Here is a 21,047-nt window from a genome sequence, read left to right on the forward strand (position 1 = left end):
TGCACCGAGGCAGCAGCTGTGAGATCACCACGTCCCATTTAGCATGGTACCTGCTGTCACCGTGCCATGAAATATTGGGTTGTTTGTTCAGCTCCTTTTGTTCCCAATGCAAAGCGTCCCTCACCTGCAGGGACAGCTCTGAGCACCATGGTTCCTGCTGTGGGGTTCCTAAAGCACAAGGACACCTCTCTTCTCATGCCTCAAGTGCCTCTTTGCTTCCCCTCGTTTTCTTACCTGTAGGAACAGCTCTGTTCTCAGCACAGTGCTAAAATAGCTGCATAGTGCTAAAATAGCTGCACGGCAAGCCCCAGCCTGTTCCCAGGGCCTCAGGCTGAAACTATTTTTGTTCTGCTGCACTATTTGCTACCTGGGAGCTGCCTGTCTGCAGGATATGCTGGTTTCCTCCAGCAGCTAGGGGAGCTGCAAAACGAGAAGGCGAGGATCTCTGCCCAGCAGGCTCTGGCCATCCCACAGCACAGCCTGGCTGCCCATGTGGATGAGGGCAAATCTAAATGGGATACTGTCACCAAAGCTCTGCCAGGCAAACGTACCCCATTAAAGCAGCAAGTAACCCTGAACTAACTCACACAGGTCAGAGCTGAAGAGCCCCAGCAGGCTGCTTTGGTGCTTCTGAGCACAGCCCTTGACCTTAGAGAGCCAAGAGAAGGCAAAGCAGCCCTGCCCCGCTGCTCAGAAACTCACTGCATTTACAGGCGCTGGCAGCCAAGCAAACCAGAAATCACTGCTGTGTGATAGCTGCTTCCAGTGGGACCAATAATTTCTGAAACAGTTTTTGCACCACTGAATATTTAATAGCAAAACAACCATTTCCAGGTGATTTAGAGTCTGAAGCGGCCCTGCTCATCAGGAGCACAGTAACAGGGCTGATTTGGAGCCACCAGGCTGCAGCTCTCTCCATCCCCTCTCCACTCACTTGGCAGCACAAGCAGATCAGGCAAGCAGTGCCACTACACGGCTGTGGGGCTGAGCTGCACTCAGCAGCTGTTTCATCCTCAGCACAAAGCCACCCTCACTATTTACATTCAGCCCAAACCTTTGTCTGGCCTGAACTAGCCACACTGTCACCAAAGGCTTGCTTACACCTCTGAGCCTTGGGCTGGAGCAGATACATCTCATTCTTTTTCCCCTTTGCTCCCACTGGCTGTAAAGAAGTAGACCTGATTTGCAGCAAGTATAGCAGCAAAATTCCTTTCGCTTTGCTCTAGTGTTTTCAAGGACCAGGGGCCATGTTCCCCATGCACATTCTTGCAGGTATCTTGTGAGAAGCAGCTGCCCACTCCGCCGTGCTCACTGCCCGCAGGAATGCTGCTCAACCTTTGTCCTCAGCCCTCACCACCACTAAAGGATTTCAGGAATCCACTGGACTTTGGAATTTCTCCTCTTCCTCGTGTTTTCAGCTTGCTGCCCTCTGCTAATGCAGTTATTCGCATGCCTTAACCACAGGCTCTCCCTCAAGACAAAAAAAAAAGTGACCATGGCTGAATGTGTAGAAAACACTGAGATTTGTTCCCAGCCTTTTTGGAGACGTGTTTTTAATATACTACATTTTCCTTCCTCTATAGCATTGAATCTCTCTCAAACTCCCTACAATAATTACAGAGCCATTCTTAATGCTGAGGAGATGGGATTTCTAACTCGGTGTCTCTCCTACTGAAAAAAAAAAAAAACAAAACAAAAAAACACAACCGTCAGAACCAGCCTGGACAGCTAAATGAGTTTTTAAAGAGTGAGGTAATGTCTTCATCTACCCTCAAGGACTTCTTGTGCTTCCGCACAAGCAGCAGCTTGAATTGCAGCATGGTAGAACAGTTAATAGGAAGAGACTGAAGACAGCCTCAGAATATCAGAATAAACACACCCAGGGCACAGCTCCCCCTCGCCCTTCGTAGCACCACTCATACAGAAAAGTGCAGAGTCAACACACCCCTTAAGATCACACTTAAGCAGCCTCTTGAGGAGGTTTCCCAGTCTCCTCCAGCACAAACTACCAATTGAGATTCGTGTGGAAAAGTGGTATCACACAACGATTGCACCAGCCACCCACTCAGCAGCACAAAGCATTCAGCCCTGAAATTGAAGGCCAAATCTCCAGCCCTGAAAGCTACCAGCTCCACTAACAAGGCATGTGGCTCTGGTGGCCCTCACTGCAGACAGCTGAAGTGTTTGCTTTCAGCAGACTAGGGAGCATTTTCCTTTGTGTAAACAGAAACCTCGGTGGCAAAGGACAGCTCAGCCATTGCAGAACGACCCCAAGTTGTTTCTAACCACAGAATAACAGAAATTTGTTTTGTTCAACACCTTCCATATTTAATTTATTTAGATATTCTCTACATTAAAGTATCCTCATGCCAACACTTGCGACCTCCCATCCCTACTTCAAGAAAAAATAGACTTGACACAGCTTTAGAGTGGAATGCACTGGAATAAAGTTACTATTGTGTCCAAGTTACAGAGAACACTGAACAAACCATAGAACTGCACACAGAAAACATCAGGGAAAGCTGGAATTAGCACGCTATCATTCGAGTCACGTTAGCACCTTCCTAGACTAGCACTGAAGGCGTTCAGAGAGGTGCAACATGCTTTGGTGAGCTAGACCAGAGATAAGTTTACATTAAGCCTGGGGAAAAAAAAAAAAAAAAAAGCCAGCAAGCATGCTAGCACCGGGCTCTGAGCCTCGTCTGAACTAATTTAAAAGTAAGAAATAACACTGAAGAGACTAGCCAAGTTCGCAGTGTTTGGGAATGCTGAGCTCTCCTGGCTAGCCAAATCTGTGCCTGGAGTGCAAACCACAACAGCTCCCAACACGACTCGGGACCCAGCGCCACCTACAGCATGCTTTGGAGCAGAATTCAGCATCCATTCATACATTAGCTTGCTTTCTGCTGTTGCATTGTTTAGTCCAACGCATTTTAAAAGCTGACCTCCAGCCAGTACAATCGTGTCTCGCAGAAAGAGGGTTGGTTGTTTTTTTTTTGTTGGTTTTTTTTTTGTTAGCATCTCTCATAATCCCCTTCAGTAGCAGCATGGAGCCTTGAATTACCCAGTCTTATTAACCACTGGGACACTACTGATCTCAGAACGCTTTAGCTGCTGTCACGCATTTCTGGCATTGCCAGAATGAAAAAGAAAAGTTAAAGTAGGAATCTTTCTTTGCAAAATACAATTTGGAACCTTTAATTCAGCCATAACATGCTGCCTTCAGGTAGCGACCCACTGGCCTGTGACCTCTGCAATGAGCCCTTGGCTAGCAGAAAAGCACTTGCATGCTCACTAGTGTCCTTACTTCATGCATTCCTTTAAGAATTTTAAGCCACAGATAAATCAGTGACTTGCATTTTTCAGAGATATGCCATTGTGCACCACGTTTTCCACATGTTAGCCTGGTCTTCAGGCACAGCAGGAGGACAGCAGAGAGCCATCTGTTCTACCAGCAGCAAGGCAACTGCACGTGATCAAACTGAGCAGATGCTTTGAACATTAAGTCACATTTACTCTTTCATGTTTTCTAACCCACGTGCTCCTGGTTTGAAATTAAAGACTTGCAGTTTCTGGCAATCCTCAGACATTCATTTGAAATGTCTACAGAAGGTCCAGTTCAAAAAAAGAGGAAAGCTTAACAATAGCTATTGCACATACATCAGAGCTGGCCTAAAGGTCTTCCTGAAGATCCAGGCTTTGGAAGAAGGGATATTTTTAAAACTGGTATCAGTGTACATTGGAACACTGGCACAAATGTCACCTATTCTTGGTTTTAATTATAAGGGCGACAAGTAAACATCAACACATGAAAAAAGGAAAACAAACAGCATTTCACAGAGCAAGGAGTTGGAGATGAAGTCGTGGCTAGTGTTTTGCAGTCGAATCTCGAGGATAGAATTCAGCCAGTGTTGTCTGGGGAATTCTCTTCAACATCTCCTTGGGGAAGATTCGCAAAAGCTGCCATCCAATGTCCAAGGTCTCGTAAACAGTACGATTTTCATAAGGACCTACAGAAATCAACCACAGACTGAAACATGGGGCAGGAAAGTGTCTCAGGAGCAGGGAGCTCTCAAAACATGACATTCTAGGAGTTAATATGTACTGTGATGTTCTTGAAACTGACACTCACCCTGAGCAATGAAGTTCTTCTCAAACTTCTGCAGAAACTCCAGATAAAGAAGGTCATCTGAGGTAAGAGCTTCCTCACCAACTACAGCCTTCATAGCCTGCACGTCCTTCCCAATAGCATAGCAGGCATACTAAAAGGGACCAAAACAGAAGAGCTTTTACCTTGGTAACTAAAATACATCCTCACCTTAACAGCAGTTGAGGTGGTTGCTTGGAAGGATGACATTGGAGGTCACTTAGAGAGCTCAAGCCAACGTCATTATCATATTACACAGTGACCAGTAAAGTAAGAACGACTCAGTCTGTGGTTAATATAGAAAGGAACAATTTATGCAGTAACTGCTGAGAACATTAGGTGTTCTACATCACACAGCACTCACATTTCATGCTGCGGAGAATCAAGTGAAGGTGACTCAGAAGGCTACAGAGCACCCAGGTGAAGGTTGATTAGCAAGAAGCTGTTTGAAATATGCCTCTCCTTTCCTGAAGATGTTTTTACATACCAGTTGGTTGGATACGTCTGCATGATCCTTCCTGGTCATGCCCTCTCCAATAGCTGACTTCATCAGTCGAGACAAGGAGGGCAGTACATTAATAGGTGGGTAAATCTGAGGAGAGAAACAAAGAAATAGTAATAATACTTTAAAAAGCAAGAAAGCGATCTTAAATGTGTTCCAACCACTGTGGTACACACCTGTCTGTTGTGCAGCTGCCTATCCACGTAGATTTGTCCCTCAGTGATGTATCCAGTCAAGTCAGGGATAGGATGAGTAATATCTTTATTAAAAAAAAAAAGAATGACAGAATGACAGTTTTCAAACCTTTTCTATCCTTTCCAGCAGTGAAATGGCAGGTTTTTTTTTCCCCCCCCCCCAAAGAGTTAAATGACTTCTGTAGCAAAATGCCCTCAGTGAGTACTGCCATATGACACTAAGTGCTCTTACACAAGAGCTGTAAGCTCTCCTGACAGGGCAAGAGAACAACCCTGTAGTCTTGAAATGACAAAACATTCTTCTCAATGATACTGAGACAGCAGCCAAGAACTGCACTACCAAATAAAAACCTGAAGGCCACAGGACCCCTATCTTTCTGTTTGTGCTGAAGGAGTCATTTCAAGTACTAGTTATTAAAAAAAAAAAACTTACCATCATTGGGCATGGTAAGAATGGGAATCTGAGTAATTGAGCCATTTCTGCCTTCCACACGCCCAGCACGCTCATATATAGTAGCCAAGTCCGTGTACATGTAACCTGGGAAGCCACGACGGCCAGGTACCTCCTCCCTAGCTGCTGAAACCTGAGAGGATTGAGAAAAGAATTTCCAAGATCACTCTGATAGATCTGCCATCTTCCCTAATTAATCTACAGCAGTCACTGAAAGTTCCTCTTCCTGCAAGTAGTACTGAGATACAGACACATAAACCCCTAAAAGAGAAATATGACACCCCCAACTGTTGCCAAGGCAAACCAGAAATGTTAAACAGCTGAACGTCACGAATTAAATTCAAATATGAGAAACAGTAATAGCTCTCTGACTACCAACCATAACTTTAGGTGAGCAATGAGTAACTAAAGGCCTCCCTGGCTAATTTAAGAACATTGTAAGGAATACTAACTGTAAAGTTGGAGCAAAAATTTGCATTTTCACTTCATACTACGAACTCTGTCAGGCAACACTCAGCATGCGAGTTCATAAACACGTACCTCTCGCAGAGCTTCAGCATAGGAGCTCATATCTGTCAGAATGACCAGCACGTGCTTCTCACACTGATATGCCAAGAACTCTGCTGTTGTTAGAGCTAGACGAGGTGTGATAATGCGTTCAATGCTGAAACAGAACAGCATGGCATATTTATGGCAGGTACTTCAAGGCCACAGAGAACAGCCTGAAGTCACAGACACATTAAAACCCTCTGAAAAACCTGCAAGATGCACCAACTGGAATACCAGCATTTCATATTCCACTTAACTGCACAATGTCAGCATCGCATCTGCAGATCGACAGTGAGACCATGGCTTTCAGTTCATTTGTTCTTTTCAGCTTTTCCCAACCAACACAGTTCTAACTACTTACGTTGGGTCATTGGCCAAATTCAAGAACAGACACACGTTGTCCATGGAGCCATTTTCCTCAAAGTCTGATTTGAAGAACCGAGCAGTTTCCATGTTCACCTAAATCATGAAATTAAAGCACCAGTTTCAGACCAGACTTCAGCATTCTGCACTTAAATCCTTCATATTATTGACTTACACCCATAGCAGCAAACACAATGGCAAAGTTTTCTTCACTGTAATCCATCACATCTTTGGATTTCTTCACCAAGCCAGCTTGGCGACAGATCTGAGCTGCAATCTAGAGGGAGATAAAAAGCTTCAGTGCATCTGCACATTTGATGAAGAATTTAAACTTGCTCACTCTTTAACCCTGGTGAAATGCAAACTGCTTCAGGAGTTTTAAGAACAGCTCTGAATACCCACCTCATTGTGGGGCAAACCAGCAGCAGAGAATATGGGGATTTTCTGCCCCCTGGCAATGCTGTTCATACCATCTATTGCAGAAATGCCAGTCTGAATCATTTCTTCTGGATAGATTCGACACTGAGGGTTGATTGGCTGACCTATTAGATTTTAAGAAAGCACACATTGTTCAACACTTGATCAAACTACCACTGATTTTGAGCAATGATCCAAGGCTTGTGTCAAAAGCTGCAAATCACACATTCAGGCTTACTAATCTTTGGAGTTGACATATATTTCCATGACCAGGTTCCAAGTATCACTTAAGACAGTTATTTTCTTCTACCTGCATACCAGAAAGAGATGAAAAACATACCCATTATGTCCAGGAAGTCTTCAGCCAAAACAGTGGGGCCCCTGTCTATAGGTTTTCCTGATCCATTAAATACTCTGCCTACAAGAAACAGCAATAAAATAGAAGTGAAAATTACTGAGAAAATAAGATAGTGGGCAATAAGCCTGTTCATTCTTTAAAGAAAGAAACAAGTGCTCACCAAGCATATCTTCAGAGACAGGGGTTCGAAGAATGTCCCCAGTAAACTCACAGGATGTTTTCTTAGCATCAATACCTGAAGTGCCCTCAAATACCTGTAAAGATAGCAGGGGAATTAAAAAAAAAAAAAGAGAAACTCACAAAAACAACCAGGAAGGAATAAGAATTGTGCTTCACAAAATAATGCACCAGAATGCTGCTTCACAGCTTGAGAACTTGATCAGCCATAAGGGACAAAAAACAAGGCAGTCCCCTGTGAGCAAAGGATTTCAAAAGCAGCTCATTGGTACAAAGCATGGCATCAAAACCTACTGTAACAAACTCATGATATCAGCAGCAACCAACAGACCCAGTGCCATTCTTTTGATCTCAAGCATTTTCCTTTGCCAGCAGGGTAAAGTTATTCAGATAAGAATTAGCATTAGCAAAAAACAGTGGCTTAGAAGAAATACCTACATGCACATAGCATAGCAGCTGATCCTGAGCCTAATATTGTACAAACACAGCATGATACCCTTCAACTAGCTGCAAATTAATCAGGGTCTTGAGGGAATACAGGAAAAAAGTCATTCTGTAATCCAGTTTTCAGCCTACAATTATTCATATGGTTTTAAACTTGGAATAAGTAGCATTGTTGTTGTTTTTTAAGCTTATAGCACCAACAGAATGCATCACAAGACATCTGGCAATTCAGACACGCTGATTCACAAAGTATTCTTCTCTTGCATCAAGAGATGATCTGGTCCCCATACACACCTGAACCACAGCTTTGGAGCCACTGACTTCCAGAACCTGCCCACTTCTTCTGGTGCCATCAGGAAGAGTCAAGTGGACAATCTCTGCATACCTAGGAAACTGAAAATGAGACAGAAAGAGGATGGAAAACATTAAAAACTCAAAAGTACAGCTGTGAAACAGAAGGCATCAGCTGCAGGCAAGCTTAGCTTAGCACTTACCTAGGGTTTTTTTTTTTTCCTTTGTCTTAATAATTTTATCATCAGAAAAAAAAATCATACATAAATGATTATGTATGTCTATTTTAGATTAAGTTTTGAGCTGTTTGACAGAACTAGAACAGTGTTTCCTTTCTTTCCCCAAGAGCCTCAGCTATTCATCACTTTCTTCTGACATAAGTGCAACTCTTTAGCTGTACTGCTATTTGTTTTCATTTATTTCAGCAGTCAGAAACCAACCTTGTATTTAAATTGCTCAGGAGATGCATGAATTTCACAACAGTCAACATTTAACCTGTTACAGCTCTTCCTGCAAAATCTCTCTTGATGGCTTCATTCATTAAGGTTCTTCATCCTTACCTTCACTTGATCCAAGATAACCAGAGGGCCATTCACACCAGACACAGTTTTATAAGCTGGAAGAAAGAGCCACAAGTCAGATACTTCATTGGAACAGCACAAACTCCCCATATCCAGCTTTCAAAGTTTCAACTCCTATCATCAGGATCAGGTTTGCAGCTGTGGGGCTGAGCTCTGCATTGCTCTGTTTCTTAGGAGCCCCACAAGAAGGATGAGGTGCTGAGTTGTGTTGCCAACATTTTTGCCACTGCTGCAAAGCAGTCAAGGTTAGCATTGAGATATGATCTTGACATTTTCCTGTCTGTTAGAAATTCTTTGCTGCAAGCCTTTATTTGGGTTCATCAGAATGCTACCACCAGAAACACCACTACAAAGCAAAGCTAAAATACACAGTTGCAAGATATTTACATAGCAGAGATAACAACGACTGTAACAAGTGATAAAGTAGTCATGGTTGTAACTGTAATTTGTGCCTAACAAATGGAGACATAACCCTCACACCAACACTGAACTTCCCTTTTTGGTTTTTCTTTCTTAAGCCACAGATGTGCCCTGCCTCGTGACACAGCAATGACCTGGATGAAAGCCATTCAAGCAGGACTTGCAATTAAAAACTGATCAGCAGAACTTCTATGTTAAGGCACATTTTTTTTTGGCATGCTGAAAACAATACTGCTGAGACAAAAATCTTTTAATTCCTTTCCTGTCTCCTAGAAAAGGCCAACGGACTACACTACAAAACACTGAACTCCACTTTAGTCAAACTACTCCTACTCCTGGGTTATCCTAAGACACCTGATGCATGACTATAGCTCACCGTAAGGCTCACACCTGAAACATCAGCAGCTCACGTGTTAGCTCTGCACATCGTTCTCAGAAATACTTGTGTGCCCAGGAATTAGAATTCATTCCCGTGCTATCAGCACAGCAGAAAAGCTGGGAAAACACAGCAACAGCTCTGCCCTATGGACACACAGCATCACAGTACAGCTCAGCATCACCTACCCTCAGACAGAAGTAACACTGAGTCAAAGCTTTATCAGGATCATGAGGGAGCAGTGACCACGAGTGACTGTTAATCACTTTTCCCTCAAATGGAAAAATGAGGCAGTGGAGCCATTCGCAGAGCAGAAAAGAGCAGCACTTACTGCTGGCATGCCATAAGGCAGAGGAAAAGGGTACAAACCTCACCAATGGGGAGCTACTGGTAACACCTGGCTTGGGCACAGTAAAAGCTGTCAAGTTTGGCACACACAGTTCATGTTGTATACTGTCAACAAAGTGCAACTTTGAACTGTTGCAATATAATCTCTTAGCAGCAATAATCAAGGCTGCATTAGATAAAGCACAAGGTGGTGGTGCAGAGCGGTTTCAGGAGGAATTCCTGTTGTCTCAGTTATCAAAATCCTGCCAAATGCCATCAGATGTGGCAGGAAATGGCTGTCACCAGCACACAAGGCTCTGTCACCTGTGTGGGCTGATGCCCTGTCCCTAGAGGTGTTCAAGGCCAGGTTGCAGGGCCCTGGGCAGCCTGGGCTGGTATTAAATGAGGAGGTTGGTGGCCCAGCATGTGGCAGGGTGGTTGGAGATTCATCATCCTTGAGGTCCCTTCCAACCTGGGCCATTCTGTGATTCTGTGGCCCTGGGGTTGGCAGAGGGCTCAGTGAGGGCTGCAGGAATGGAAAAGGTTCCCTTGAGCAACACAGCCCGTCCCATGACCACCTCACGAGCACTTCTTCCTCAATCGGCAGTGAAGGGCAGGCCCCAGCAATGAGGAAACAACATCTATGATACCAAAAAGCACCAATTCCCCTCAAAAGCAGCTTGAGAGACTCAGAGCTCCCATGTGCAGACACTGACCTGCTCCATAACAACCCCAAAAGTGAGCGAAACATGATGTTTTTCACATCCAGCAATGAGACAGCAGATACAAACTGGGATCTGCACAGGTATCAACTTTGCCTGAAGCCGTGGCTTGGAGTCCAGCAGAGCAGCAGACGCCGGGGGGGGGAGGGGAGGGGCGGGAAGGAGGGGAAGGAATTGCGATGCTTCCTTTGGATTTCACACCAGGTGGTTCAAAATCAAGCAGCAGAGAAGCGCTCGTGACATCCAGCAGCCACCCAGCCGGTGCCCAGGGGAAAGAAAGGCCAACAGAAAGCCCCCACCCCAGCAGCATCAGCTCCCCCCCCCCGCAGTCTCAGCCCCCACAGTCCCCCTCGCCCTTTCTCCCCCCTCCCCACCGCAGACCACGCACGGTACCGCACAACCTACGGCCCCGCTCCGGCCCAACGGCCGGGAAAGGTTTCTCCACCGCCCCAGTCCCTCCGCGCAGCCCGCTCCCGGCCGCACTCACTGAGGCGCGGCTGGGACAGGAAGTCCCTCGTCAAGGCCGCCGCCTGCTCTCGCGCCCCGCCGGGCCCGGCGCTGTTCATCATCCCCCGCACCGCCGCCACCGCCGCCATCTTGTGCGCTGCTCCAGCTGGGAGGCCTGCTGCGCATGCGCTGATATAGAGCCGCCGCGCCCCGCCCGCACGGGGCGGGGATCGTAGGGGAGAGGAGGGAGCTGGCCAGGGTGCTGCGGGGGGGGGAGGGGATGAAGGACAGGGATAGGGATAGGGGTAGGGATAGGGGTAGGAGTAGGGATAGGGATAGGGGATAGGGGTAAGGGTAAGGGTAGGGGTAGAGGTAGAGGTAGAGGTAGAGGGTGAGGGATAGGGATAGGAATAGGGATACGGATAGGGATAGGGATAGGGATAGGGATAGGGGGAGGGGGTGAGGTTGGGGATAGGTGTAAGGGTAGTGGAAGGGGGAGGGGGTGAGGTTGGGGATAGGTGTAAGGGTAGAGGGTAGGGGATGGGGTGAGGTTTGGGATAGGGATAGGGATAGGGGTAAGGATAGGGATAGGTGTAAGGGTAGGGTTAGGGGTAGGGGTAGGGTTAGGAGTAGGGGTAGGGGTAGAGGGTGAGGTAGAGGGTGAGGGTGGGGATGGGTGTAGGGGTAGGGATAGGAATACGGATAGGGATAGGGATAGGGATAGGGGGAGGGGATGGGGATGGGGATAGGTGTAAGGGTAGTGGAAGGGGGAGGGGGTGAGGTTGGGGATGGGGTAGGGATAGGAGTAGGGATAGGGGTAGGGGTAGGGGCAAGGGCAAGGATAAGGGCAAGGGTAAGGGTAAGGGAAGGGGCAGGAGTGAGGGCAAGGGAAGGAGTAAGGGAAGGTGTAGGGGGTAGGGAAAGGGAAAAAGAAAAAAAATAAAGAAGAAAGAAAAAGGAAATGGGTCAAGGAAAAAGAGAAAAGGAAAAATAAAAAGGGAATAATATAAAAGGAAAATAGGTAAAAGTAGAAAGGGGAAAAATGAAGAAAAAAAGAAGTAAAAGGAAAAGAAAATAAAATGAAAAAAAAAGAAAAAAGAAAGAAAAAGAAAGAAAAAAGGAAAAGAAAAAGAAGAAAAAAGAGAAAGAAAAAAAGAAAAAATAGGAGAAAGAGGAAAAAGAAAAAAAGAAAGGAAAAATGGGAGGAAAAAGAAAAAGAAAAGGAAAAAGAAAAAAGGAGAAAGAAATAAAGGGGAAAAAAGGAAAAGGAAGAAAAAGGGAAAAAAAAGGAAAAAGAAGAAAAATAAGAGAAAGAGAAATGGGAAATGGAAAAAAAAAAAAGAGAGACGGAATGGGAATAAAGGGTGGAAAAAGGAAAGAGGAAAAAGTAAATCAAACCTTTAATTTAATAAAAAAATAGCCAGTGGGCAATTTGTAAATGTCTTTTTTTTTCTTTTTTTCTTTTTTTTCTTTTTCCCCCCAAGGAAACAATTAGTGTGTCAACTTTTGTTTCCTCGTGGATTATTTCTCTCCTCATACACGTTAAATTTTAATCGTCGGTGTTTGCTTCCTGCTCAGCAGGAAGGTGGATTTGATGTTAGAAACCATGTTCCAGCTCTCCCTGTGATAACACTGAAATACTGGGAGACGTGTTTCCCAGGAGCCACTGCAGAGCTGTGTGTGTTTGGAGGAGGAACGAAGTGCTGGGGGCTGTGAGAGCGATGGAAAACCCATCACACAACCCCACCTCACTGTAGCTGCCCGAGGAGAACTCATTGTCATGGGTTAAAAAATGAATTAAAAAAAAAAAAAAAAGGGTTAAAAAGGGGAAAAAAATGGTTAAAAAGAAGTCAACAGCCTGGAAAAAAAATCTGATGGACACATGGAAATGCTTTCAAAGAAGAAATGAGCAAACGTTCCCAATGCAGACGGATGGCATTGCAGTTTCTTTTGGCTGCCAAAGGGATGGTGCCCTGATCTTTGTGGGGATGAGGAGGTGGCAGTGATGGCCATCCCCACGAGTCCCTGGAGGAGCCGGAGCTCCCAGCAGTGCTGGCTGAGGGTCTGAGCTCACCGGTAGGTGGGAGCGGAGCTCTGTGGATGGTCAGAAAGTGATTTCCACGCTCAGTTCTCAGTTCATGAAATGTACTTAAAGGCTTCGGCTTCCGCCCTCGTGTTTGTTACTCAGAGGGATGTGCTTTTTTCATGCTTTTGGCTGTGGGTTTTGGCCACGCAGAAGCCAGGCAAATGGCTTCAGTGGCAGAGAGAATCATAGGACCATGGAACCACAGAATGAAAGAATCACTGAGGTTGGAAAAGAACACTAAAATCATCAAGTCCAACCCCAACCCATCCCACTGTGCCCACTAACCACGTCCCTCAGTGCCACATCCCCACAGTTCTTGAACACCTCCAGGGATGGTGACCCCACCACCTCCCTGCGCAGCCTGTGCCAAAGAGATGGAGCCTTCAGCAGGGTCTGTTGTGATAGGACAAGAAGAAATAGTTTCAAACCAAAAGAGGAGAGAGATTTAGATTGGATATAAGGAAAAGGTTTTTTATGATAAGGGTGGTGAACTACTGGAACAGGTTGCCCAGAGAAGTGTAAGAAGTGTGAGACCAAAAAGTCAGGTTCTGAGCATCTGATGGAGCTGTGGGTGTCCCTGCTCATTGCAGGGGAGTTGGACCAGATGGCCTTTAAAGGTCCCTTCCAACTCAAACAATTCAATGATTCTATCAAATCCTGACTCACACATAAAGGAGCCCCCGTCCCTCCATCCTGCTCTGACGCAGGAGGAGCTGCAGGGCTGCAACTACATCTCCATGGAAGACAGATGCTCATACCCTCTCCTGATAAGAGCTGCAATAAATTCCCTGGGAGCAGCAGCTCTGAGCACTCTGCTGTCAGCTCTGCACACTGGGATGCGTCCAGGGGTAAGGGCTCTGTCGCTGTGCTACGTGCAACAGGTTTGCACTGAGAGGGATGGGGTTTGGTCTTGAGATTCAGGGCAGCTTCAGCCTACTTGTCTTTATTTTCCTTGCTTCTTTACTCCTGCTTCCTGGTGATTTATACGTAAATATATCTATTTTCTTGCATTAATTATATTATTTGATCCTTGCTATTGCTTGGAGGTGCTTGGGTACGATGAGAAGCCTGCTCTCTTTTTCAAGTTAGTGACTTGCATGGCACTCAGATCAGATGATAGAAGGTTTGGAGGTTCTACTCTTTTCTTCAGGAATAAAATGATAAATGTCATTGCCTGGGATGTCAGGAAACCACAGAAGTGTTGGAGGCAGCTGTAGCTCAGACTCTGCTCTGCTCATGTTGCTGCTTTATTGCTGAAGCAGCCACAAGCTATAGGAACCCAAATGCTAACTGATAAGTTGGTTTGGTACAGACTTCTGAGGGATATTTCAGTATAACTGAACAAGTCCCAACCTTAATCCTGTACGTTAGGCTTTTAAGTCCTGCATCTTGCTGCGACATTTCTATTAGGTCAAAGGAAAAGACATGCAAATTGAATCAATTTCCTTTGAGATCCATGGAACAAACATGGAATACAAGATGTAGAGATTAGCACAGATAAGCTACCAGCTTGATTTATGCTTTGAGTCTTTGAAGGAAGACTGAGATGATGCTTGCAGTAGGGACAAGATGTCTCAAGAGAATGGAAAAGGGCTGGGGAGCACTCCATCTCTTGACTGCAGCATTAAACGTGAGCTGGATAAAAGTGGAGTCTTTGAGAGCAAAGCTGGAACTCTCTGCTTCTCAGAATGGCACCCAGCTCACGTAGGAGATAAGAAGAAGTCATGAACCTGAGCGAGGTGGTAACCCACAGCATCTTCTCCCAAGGTTGCAGGACATCGCTGACAGTGGAGCCAGGGGACAGAGCCCCAGCAATGCCCCCAGCAGCCCCCATGTCTCAGAGCTGGCTGGCACAGGGCCGGGCATCGCGGAGGCTGGCACTGGTGGTGGTGTTCGTTGCACTGCTGCTGGACAACATGCTGCTGACTGTTGTGGGTATGGTGTGCACTGCAGGGATGGCTGCAGAAAGCTGTCAGAACATGCTGGGGACAGGCATGGGGACGGGTGTGGGGACAGGCAAGGTAAGAGCAATGGGGACAGGCAATGAGACAGCAATGGGGACAGCCGTGGGGAAGGATGGGTGAACGAGCATCCAAGCATCGACACTGAGCTAGCACCATTCAGTTCATATGCATGCTGAGCCACAAATTCTAGCAATCACACTGATGAACACTCTCCTTGGCTTTTTTCCCAGTGCCTATCATCCCCACCTTCCTTTATACAATAGAATACGAAGGTGCCAACAGCTCTGCTGCCCCGCATCAACCCGAGTCACCTCCCTCAGCCATCGAAGATCCTCCTTTCTCCCCCACGTCCTCCTCTTTTGACACCAGCACCACGATGACCTTGGGCTCCCCCAGAACTATGGAGCTGCAGAAAGGGACCAGCGCCAGGCACCCAAAGCATCGCCCCATGAGCTCCCCATCACCCAATGGTTGCCCACAGGGTGAGGAATTCCTCACACAGGAGAACATGCGTGTGGGGCTGCTCTTTGCCTCCAAGGCTCTTGTCCAGCTCCTGGTCAACCCCAGCGTGGGGCTGCTGACCAACAGGTACGTCTGCAATCTACTGCTTTCTAGTCAAGTGGCAAAGATCTGCAGTCACATAATGATGGGATCTGGTGAGAGAATAGCAAGGAGAAGAGTGCAAGCACCACAACAGGAATGAATTTTGCCTTTTTTAAGAGCCTACAAATGGTTTGCAAGCTTGCATTATAAAATAAGCCTCACTTGTGTTCAACATCACATCAGAACATTTCAATGCACATAGGCATAGCTCTACCAGATATATTTTTCTCTCATTCCAGGATAGGATACCACATTCCCATGTTCATTGGTTTCGTCATCATGTTTCTCTCCACGCTCAGTGAGTACCACCCCTGATTTGCCCTTCACACACAGCAGGATGCCCCAAAATGAAAGCAGCAAAGGAGACAACCACCTGCTCTGTCCCCATGCATGAGAAGCTGGGGACAGGGAAGGACTCAGCTGGGCACAAGTGGTTGCTGCTGCACCTTAGCAGGGCTTTAGATGTGAGCTCTGCTGGGCACTGTGTTTCTCCTCCTGCAGTGTTTGCATTTTCTGGCACCTACACGCTGCTGTTCATCGCTCGTGCTCTACGAGGCGTTGGTTCCTCCTTCTCATCAGTTGCAGGTGAGCGTGTTGGGTCACTGCATGCTGTGAAGCCCTATGCCAGCTGGGTTCAGTCATCACCTCAGGTTCTCTCTGCTCCCAGGCTTGGGCATGCTGGCCAGCATCTACACAGATGACTTTGAGAGAGGCAACGCCATGGGCATCGCTCTTGGAGGGTTGGCCTTGGGTGTGCTGAGTGAGGATCTGTGGCTGCCGGGGGCTTCATACCCGCAATATCCCCATGCTTTGCTGCTTGGTGCTGCTGAGCATCCTTGGTTCAGTGTCGGGATGGGGGTCCCAGTCTCTGCTCCCCATCCATTTCCAGTGGCTCCACCAATATAGTCCATCATTAGACGTGGGTTTGGGCTAAAGCCAGTTGCCTGCTGCGTGGTGACACAGCCTTTCCCTTGCAGTCGGGGCCCCATTTGGCAGTGTGATGTACGAGTTTGTGGGGAAAGCCTCCCCCTTCCTGGTCCTGGCATTCTTAGCCCTGCTGGATGGAGGTGAGGGGTCACGTAGTTAACCCAACCCAAAAGCAAACAACTCACCCAACCATAAACCAAAGGACATGGAAAGACCGAAATGCAGCCCTCTCAGGAAGAACTTCTGAGGGCTCTCACAATTAATACAGCATCAGTTACTCCATTATTGCTAAACCATATGCTTCCCACCACCAGACATGTGACATAGCAATACAGTAAGAATTAGTCCCTCATTATTTAATGACCCCCTTGATTGCTTTAATGGCTCAAATAGCACATCAGTCAAGCTCTCTGAACAGAATTTCTCTGCAGAAGGCACACGTGGTGCTGCCTGCAGCATCTTCATCGTAATACAAAGAAATGGGATGTTGCCTGTGAATGGCAATCCCCTACTCTCTCTGTAGCTGTGTTACAGATTCAGGCCACGACAGCGTTCAGAATTACAGATAGCAGAAACACACATTTTTAGTGGGAAGTATTAAGCTAATTAGATTACAGTCACAGTTACCATCTTTGCCTAGATGTAATGTAAGACATCTTTAATGGAGCATGCAAGAGACTTTGGAAAGTGAAATGTAGGTTCCCTATGCTTGAAGGTTGTTTTTTTTTTTTCATCCCATTCTTTTCCATGTCTCATTTTGGCCATGCCCCATTTGAAATCCCCCAGCTGACAGCTCCCTGGATGATGCCCCAACAGCACAGCTTTGCATTCTTGGGGCTCTGCCAATGATTGATGCCCCTCTGAAGGAAAACCCACAGGGAAATTTGGTTTGGAGCAATACTAACAGCACTGTTTCCACCTCCCCCCACCCCCTCCAGGTTTGCAGCTTTGCATTCTGCAGCCCTCTAAGGTCTCTCCTGAGGTGAGTATGGGCACAATGCTGGGGCAGATGCTGCAGGTGAGGGGTGGCTCAGACCCCCATCTGCAGCTCCCTAAACCCCCATCTCAATCAGAGCACTAGAGGCACACCAGTGCTCACCCTACTGCGGGACCCCTACGTGCTGGTGGCTGCAGGTAACCTCTGCGTTCCCACATTGCCCCATTTCCTTCTTTCTATTCAAAACAGCAGCAAGAGGAGCCTTAAACAGACATTTTTCTATTCTCTCCCCACCAGGAGCCCTCTGCTTCTCCAACATGGGGGTGGCCATGCTCGAGCCCACCTTGCCCATCTGGATGATGCAAACCATGTGCTCCCCCAAATGGCAGCTTGGTAGGTGCTTCACTTTGCAGTCCTTGCTCCTCAGCAGCAGATTGATGCAGTTTGGTCAGAGCAGTTCCTGCTGGGCACTGCAGGATGGGCTGAATATCTCTAATATCATCTTAAAAGGAAGAAAACATATTCCCACAGAGTGATGCCAGGCTGTGTGCTGCTCCAATTTTAGCTGGAAATGTCCTTGGTGATAGCTATACAACATGCTTTTCACTATTATTGAAAAAATGGTATAGAATCAGTCTCCCTACCACAGCAATAATGGTGGAAGAAAGGCTGAGCAGATCAGTCGTGCTGGGCTGAAGTCATGGCAGCCAGCTGGGTTTTGCAGAGGCAGCTCTCAGTAAAACACAGCCATTTAGAGATGGTGTGTGCTAACTACCAGCTGCCTTGAAAATGCAATATGGAGATAGCACTGTCCTATAAAAACAAAAACTAATTGTTCTAAAATCCAGTTGGCTGGGAAATAACCTGGGGGACACCCCAGGCAACACTTAGAACCCAGACTGAATTGCAATCTGGGAGCAGAAGCACTGAGATAACCCTCCTAATCAAGTTATTCCCTGGTCAGGCAGCAGCATCCATCCCAGTAAGAGCTCAGGATGATTTGTGTGATTGAACACAGGTGGGTGAAAGTAAGGAAGCACCTCAGGGCACTCAGAGCTGCTCTGGTCACTGCTGAAATCAAAGGGATTTTTGGAGTTTCCCAGAAATGGGGAGAGAGCAGTAAGCTGGCAGCAAGAAACCCCCAGATGCATTGTACCTGAGATTTGGGAGTGGTCTGCATTTAGATACACTTCAACCAAAGTCCTCTATCAAAAAAGCTCTCAGAAACACAAAGAGCTTATTATTTGTATGCTTTCATTTGCCCACTTCCATAATTCTGAGAAAAATGAATAAATAAAACAGAAGAGCTTGGACTAAACCTGCAGAATTAACAGTGTTCTGTAGCTGTCAATGAGGAGAAAGAAAGTTAAATATAATTCTACGTGTTTCAATGAGGAAGTTGTCTCAGTGAAATATAGCTGATGTGTTTTATCTATAGTCAGCAGGAGAGTATATTAAAAATAAACAACTGGTAAATCAGCAAGCAGTTCAAATATTGACTTTTGACTCATAACGATTGCTAAGCTTTACATTCAAGCAGCTATTTTATCCCTCTTTATTTAGCTAAAAGCAGAAGGCAAGGGGAGAAAGATGGACAAGGAAGAAGTGATGACAGGAGAGAAGGATGGGGACAGAAAGCTCTGCAGTTGGCTGCAGCTGGCTCAAATCTGGGTGACTCAGTTTCTCACCCTGCAGAAAGAAAACTCGCTTTCTGTGCCTCTCTCTGCCTTCACAGAGGAGCAATAAGACTGTGACAGAGGACAAGGAGAAGCACCATGGAGCCTAGAGACACCCTCAGTGTGTGTGCCGGATCCTTGCATTTGCAGAGAGATTGCACACTGTCTCTTATTCTCTCCCCTAGGGATGGCATTCCTTCCGGCCAGCATATCTTACCTCATTGGCACCAATCTCTTCGGGCTCCTGGCTAACAAAATAGGCCGGTAAGTGAACAGCAGTGGCCTCAGCAAGGATCCTATTTGCATACACTGAAGGAATCACCCTCTGTTGCCCTCGTTGCAGGTGGCTATGCTCCCTGATTGGCATGGCTGTGGTGGGGATCAGTCTGCTCTGTGTGAGTACTGCAGGGCAGCTCTAAGACCTGCTCAGGGATTGCACCACAGATCTGTTTCACAGAACTATGCTGTGCCTCCTCACCTTGAAGCTCTTCTGGCCTCGTTCACATCTTCTCTCTTTCCTCTCTAAGGTGCCCCTGGCAAAAAATATTTATGGGCTGATTGGCCCAAATGGCGGGCTTGGCTTCGCCATAGGTAAGTGGTCAGTGTGTACAATTCCCAGCACTGCCTTGAGAAAAGGTAATACCTCCTGATCTCATGCTTGCTCTGAGCAGGAATGGTGGACTCCTCCATGATGCCTATTATGGGTTACCTCGTGGACCTTCGCCACACCTCTGTCTATGGCAATGTCTATGCCATCGCAGATGTTGCCTTCTGCATGGGCTTTGCAATTGGTATGGACCCATGGGGTATTGTTCTCAGTGTGTTCCTCCACCCAGTATCCAATGGCAGCAACTGGCACTGAGTCTGTAGCACAGCCATTGCAGACTTTAGATCCCCTCCAAAGTGGAAGAGCATCTTTTGCTCTTTTCCTGCCTCCTGAGCCTTTGCTCATATTTAAATGTGCAGGTCCATCAACAGGCGGTGCGATTGTACGAGCTATTGGGTTTCCCTGGCTGATGGTCATCATTGGAGTTACCAACATCGCTTATGCTCCTCTCTGCTGGTTCTTGAGAAGCCCTCCTGCTAAAGAGGAGAAGATAGTGAGTGCACTTTATTGCCCTAAAGTATAGGAGTTTGATAATCCAGAGATACGTGGAGGGAATTAGGATAAATTAGCCAGGAACTGTGTCCTCCTAATTTATAGCTTGTATTGCCTGGGCAAAAGCTGTTGGTTGCTTTGGCTTTCTCTAAAACTAGTAATGCTTCTATTTATTACTACAATTAATGGCCATTTTTACTAAAACATCACTTCTCTCCTTTATGTAGGCAATTTTAAGCCAGGAATGCCCCATGCAAACCAAAAGCTCCACTGCTCAGAAGCCTCTGCGGGATTTCCCTCTCACAGACAACAGTGATGTGGAGGCAGAAAATGTGGAATAGCAGCAAGGCTGCACGTCCTGCTTGAAGCTATGTTAAGTTCACAGAGCAATGTATCTCTCAGCACCCAGGAATAACCCAAGACCTGTAGGCACAGGATGGACATGAGCTGTACGTTCAGCTGTTCTCCTGGCAGTCTACATCAGGGAATGCACTTGGAGGCTCCCTGCCCAACTCTGCCACCCCTTTGCTGGGTGACATCTAGGAAGGTCACTCAAAATCCGTCTCAGCTGTAAAAAACATACAACGTAGAGAATGATACCATGCTGTCCCGAGCTGCCAGCCCACGCAATAGGGATAAGACCAACACCTCTCCCACACAGGTTGCATTCATTAATGTCTTTTAATTGCTTACTGCTTTTGGAAGAAAAGCACCAGAGAAAACCAAAACGAAGTTAGCAGCTTCAGGACATCTCTTCCTCCAAAGTTCTGCTGTAATCCCCAGCACAAAACCTTTCTGTACCAGCAGGATCCAATAAAGACAGCTCTGTCCTGTTCATGTGCTCCATGCTCACTTGAAGGCAGTTTTTAAAAGTTCGTTGTTGCCTCGGTACAGCTGTCTGTGCTTTCTATTCATGCTATTCATGGCTGCTTGTACTGCCATTCTACCAGTGAAGAACTCTTGAGAAATTCACTTAAATATAAGGCTGA

The 21,047-nt window shown here is 46.5% G+C and overlaps 2 protein-coding genes across 2 annotated transcripts; one reads left to right on the forward strand and one right to left on the reverse strand.

Annotated features, from left to right (window-relative positions):
• Nucleotides 1-2,423: 2,423 nt before the first annotated feature.
• On the reverse strand, nt 2,424-10,965 carry ATP6V1B2 (ATPase H+ transporting V1 subunit B2). Its single transcript, XM_010723099.4, has 14 exons — nt 10,807-10,965; nt 8,454-8,509; nt 7,897-7,995; nt 7,142-7,235; nt 6,964-7,041; nt 6,609-6,748; nt 6,382-6,483; nt 6,205-6,302; nt 5,835-5,958; nt 5,277-5,427; nt 4,826-4,908; nt 4,635-4,739; nt 4,133-4,262; nt 2,424-4,010 (listed from the first exon to the last, which is right to left on the reverse strand). The coding sequence occupies exons 1-14, from the start codon at nt 10,913-10,915 to the stop codon at nt 3,868-3,870; spliced, it is 1,512 nt and encodes a 503-aa protein (XP_010721401.1). The 5' UTR covers nt 10,916-10,965; the 3' UTR covers nt 2,424-3,867.
• A 3,509-nt stretch (nt 10,966-14,474) lies between these two features.
• On the forward strand, nt 14,475-20,435 carry SLC18A1 (solute carrier family 18 member A1). The gene is made up of 15 exons (XM_010723101.4): nt 14,475-14,787; nt 15,047-15,404; nt 15,659-15,717; nt 15,921-16,004; nt 16,087-16,179; nt 16,397-16,486; nt 17,285-17,328; nt 17,420-17,480; nt 17,581-17,676; nt 19,145-19,223; nt 19,303-19,354; nt 19,487-19,550; nt 19,631-19,750; nt 19,926-20,059; nt 20,286-20,435. Exons 1-15 carry the CDS (start codon nt 14,577-14,579, stop codon nt 20,397-20,399), a joined length of 1,659 nt encoding a protein of 552 aa, XP_010721403.2. The 5' UTR covers nt 14,475-14,576; the 3' UTR covers nt 20,400-20,435.
• Nucleotides 20,436-21,047: the final 612 nt, after the last annotated feature.

Source organism: Meleagris gallopavo, chromosome 24 (genome assembly GCF_905368555.1).
Source record: "Meleagris gallopavo chromosome 24, MGAL_WU_HG_1.1, whole genome shotgun sequence".
Lineage (NCBI taxonomy): Eukaryota > Metazoa > Chordata > Aves > Galliformes > Phasianidae > Meleagris > Meleagris gallopavo.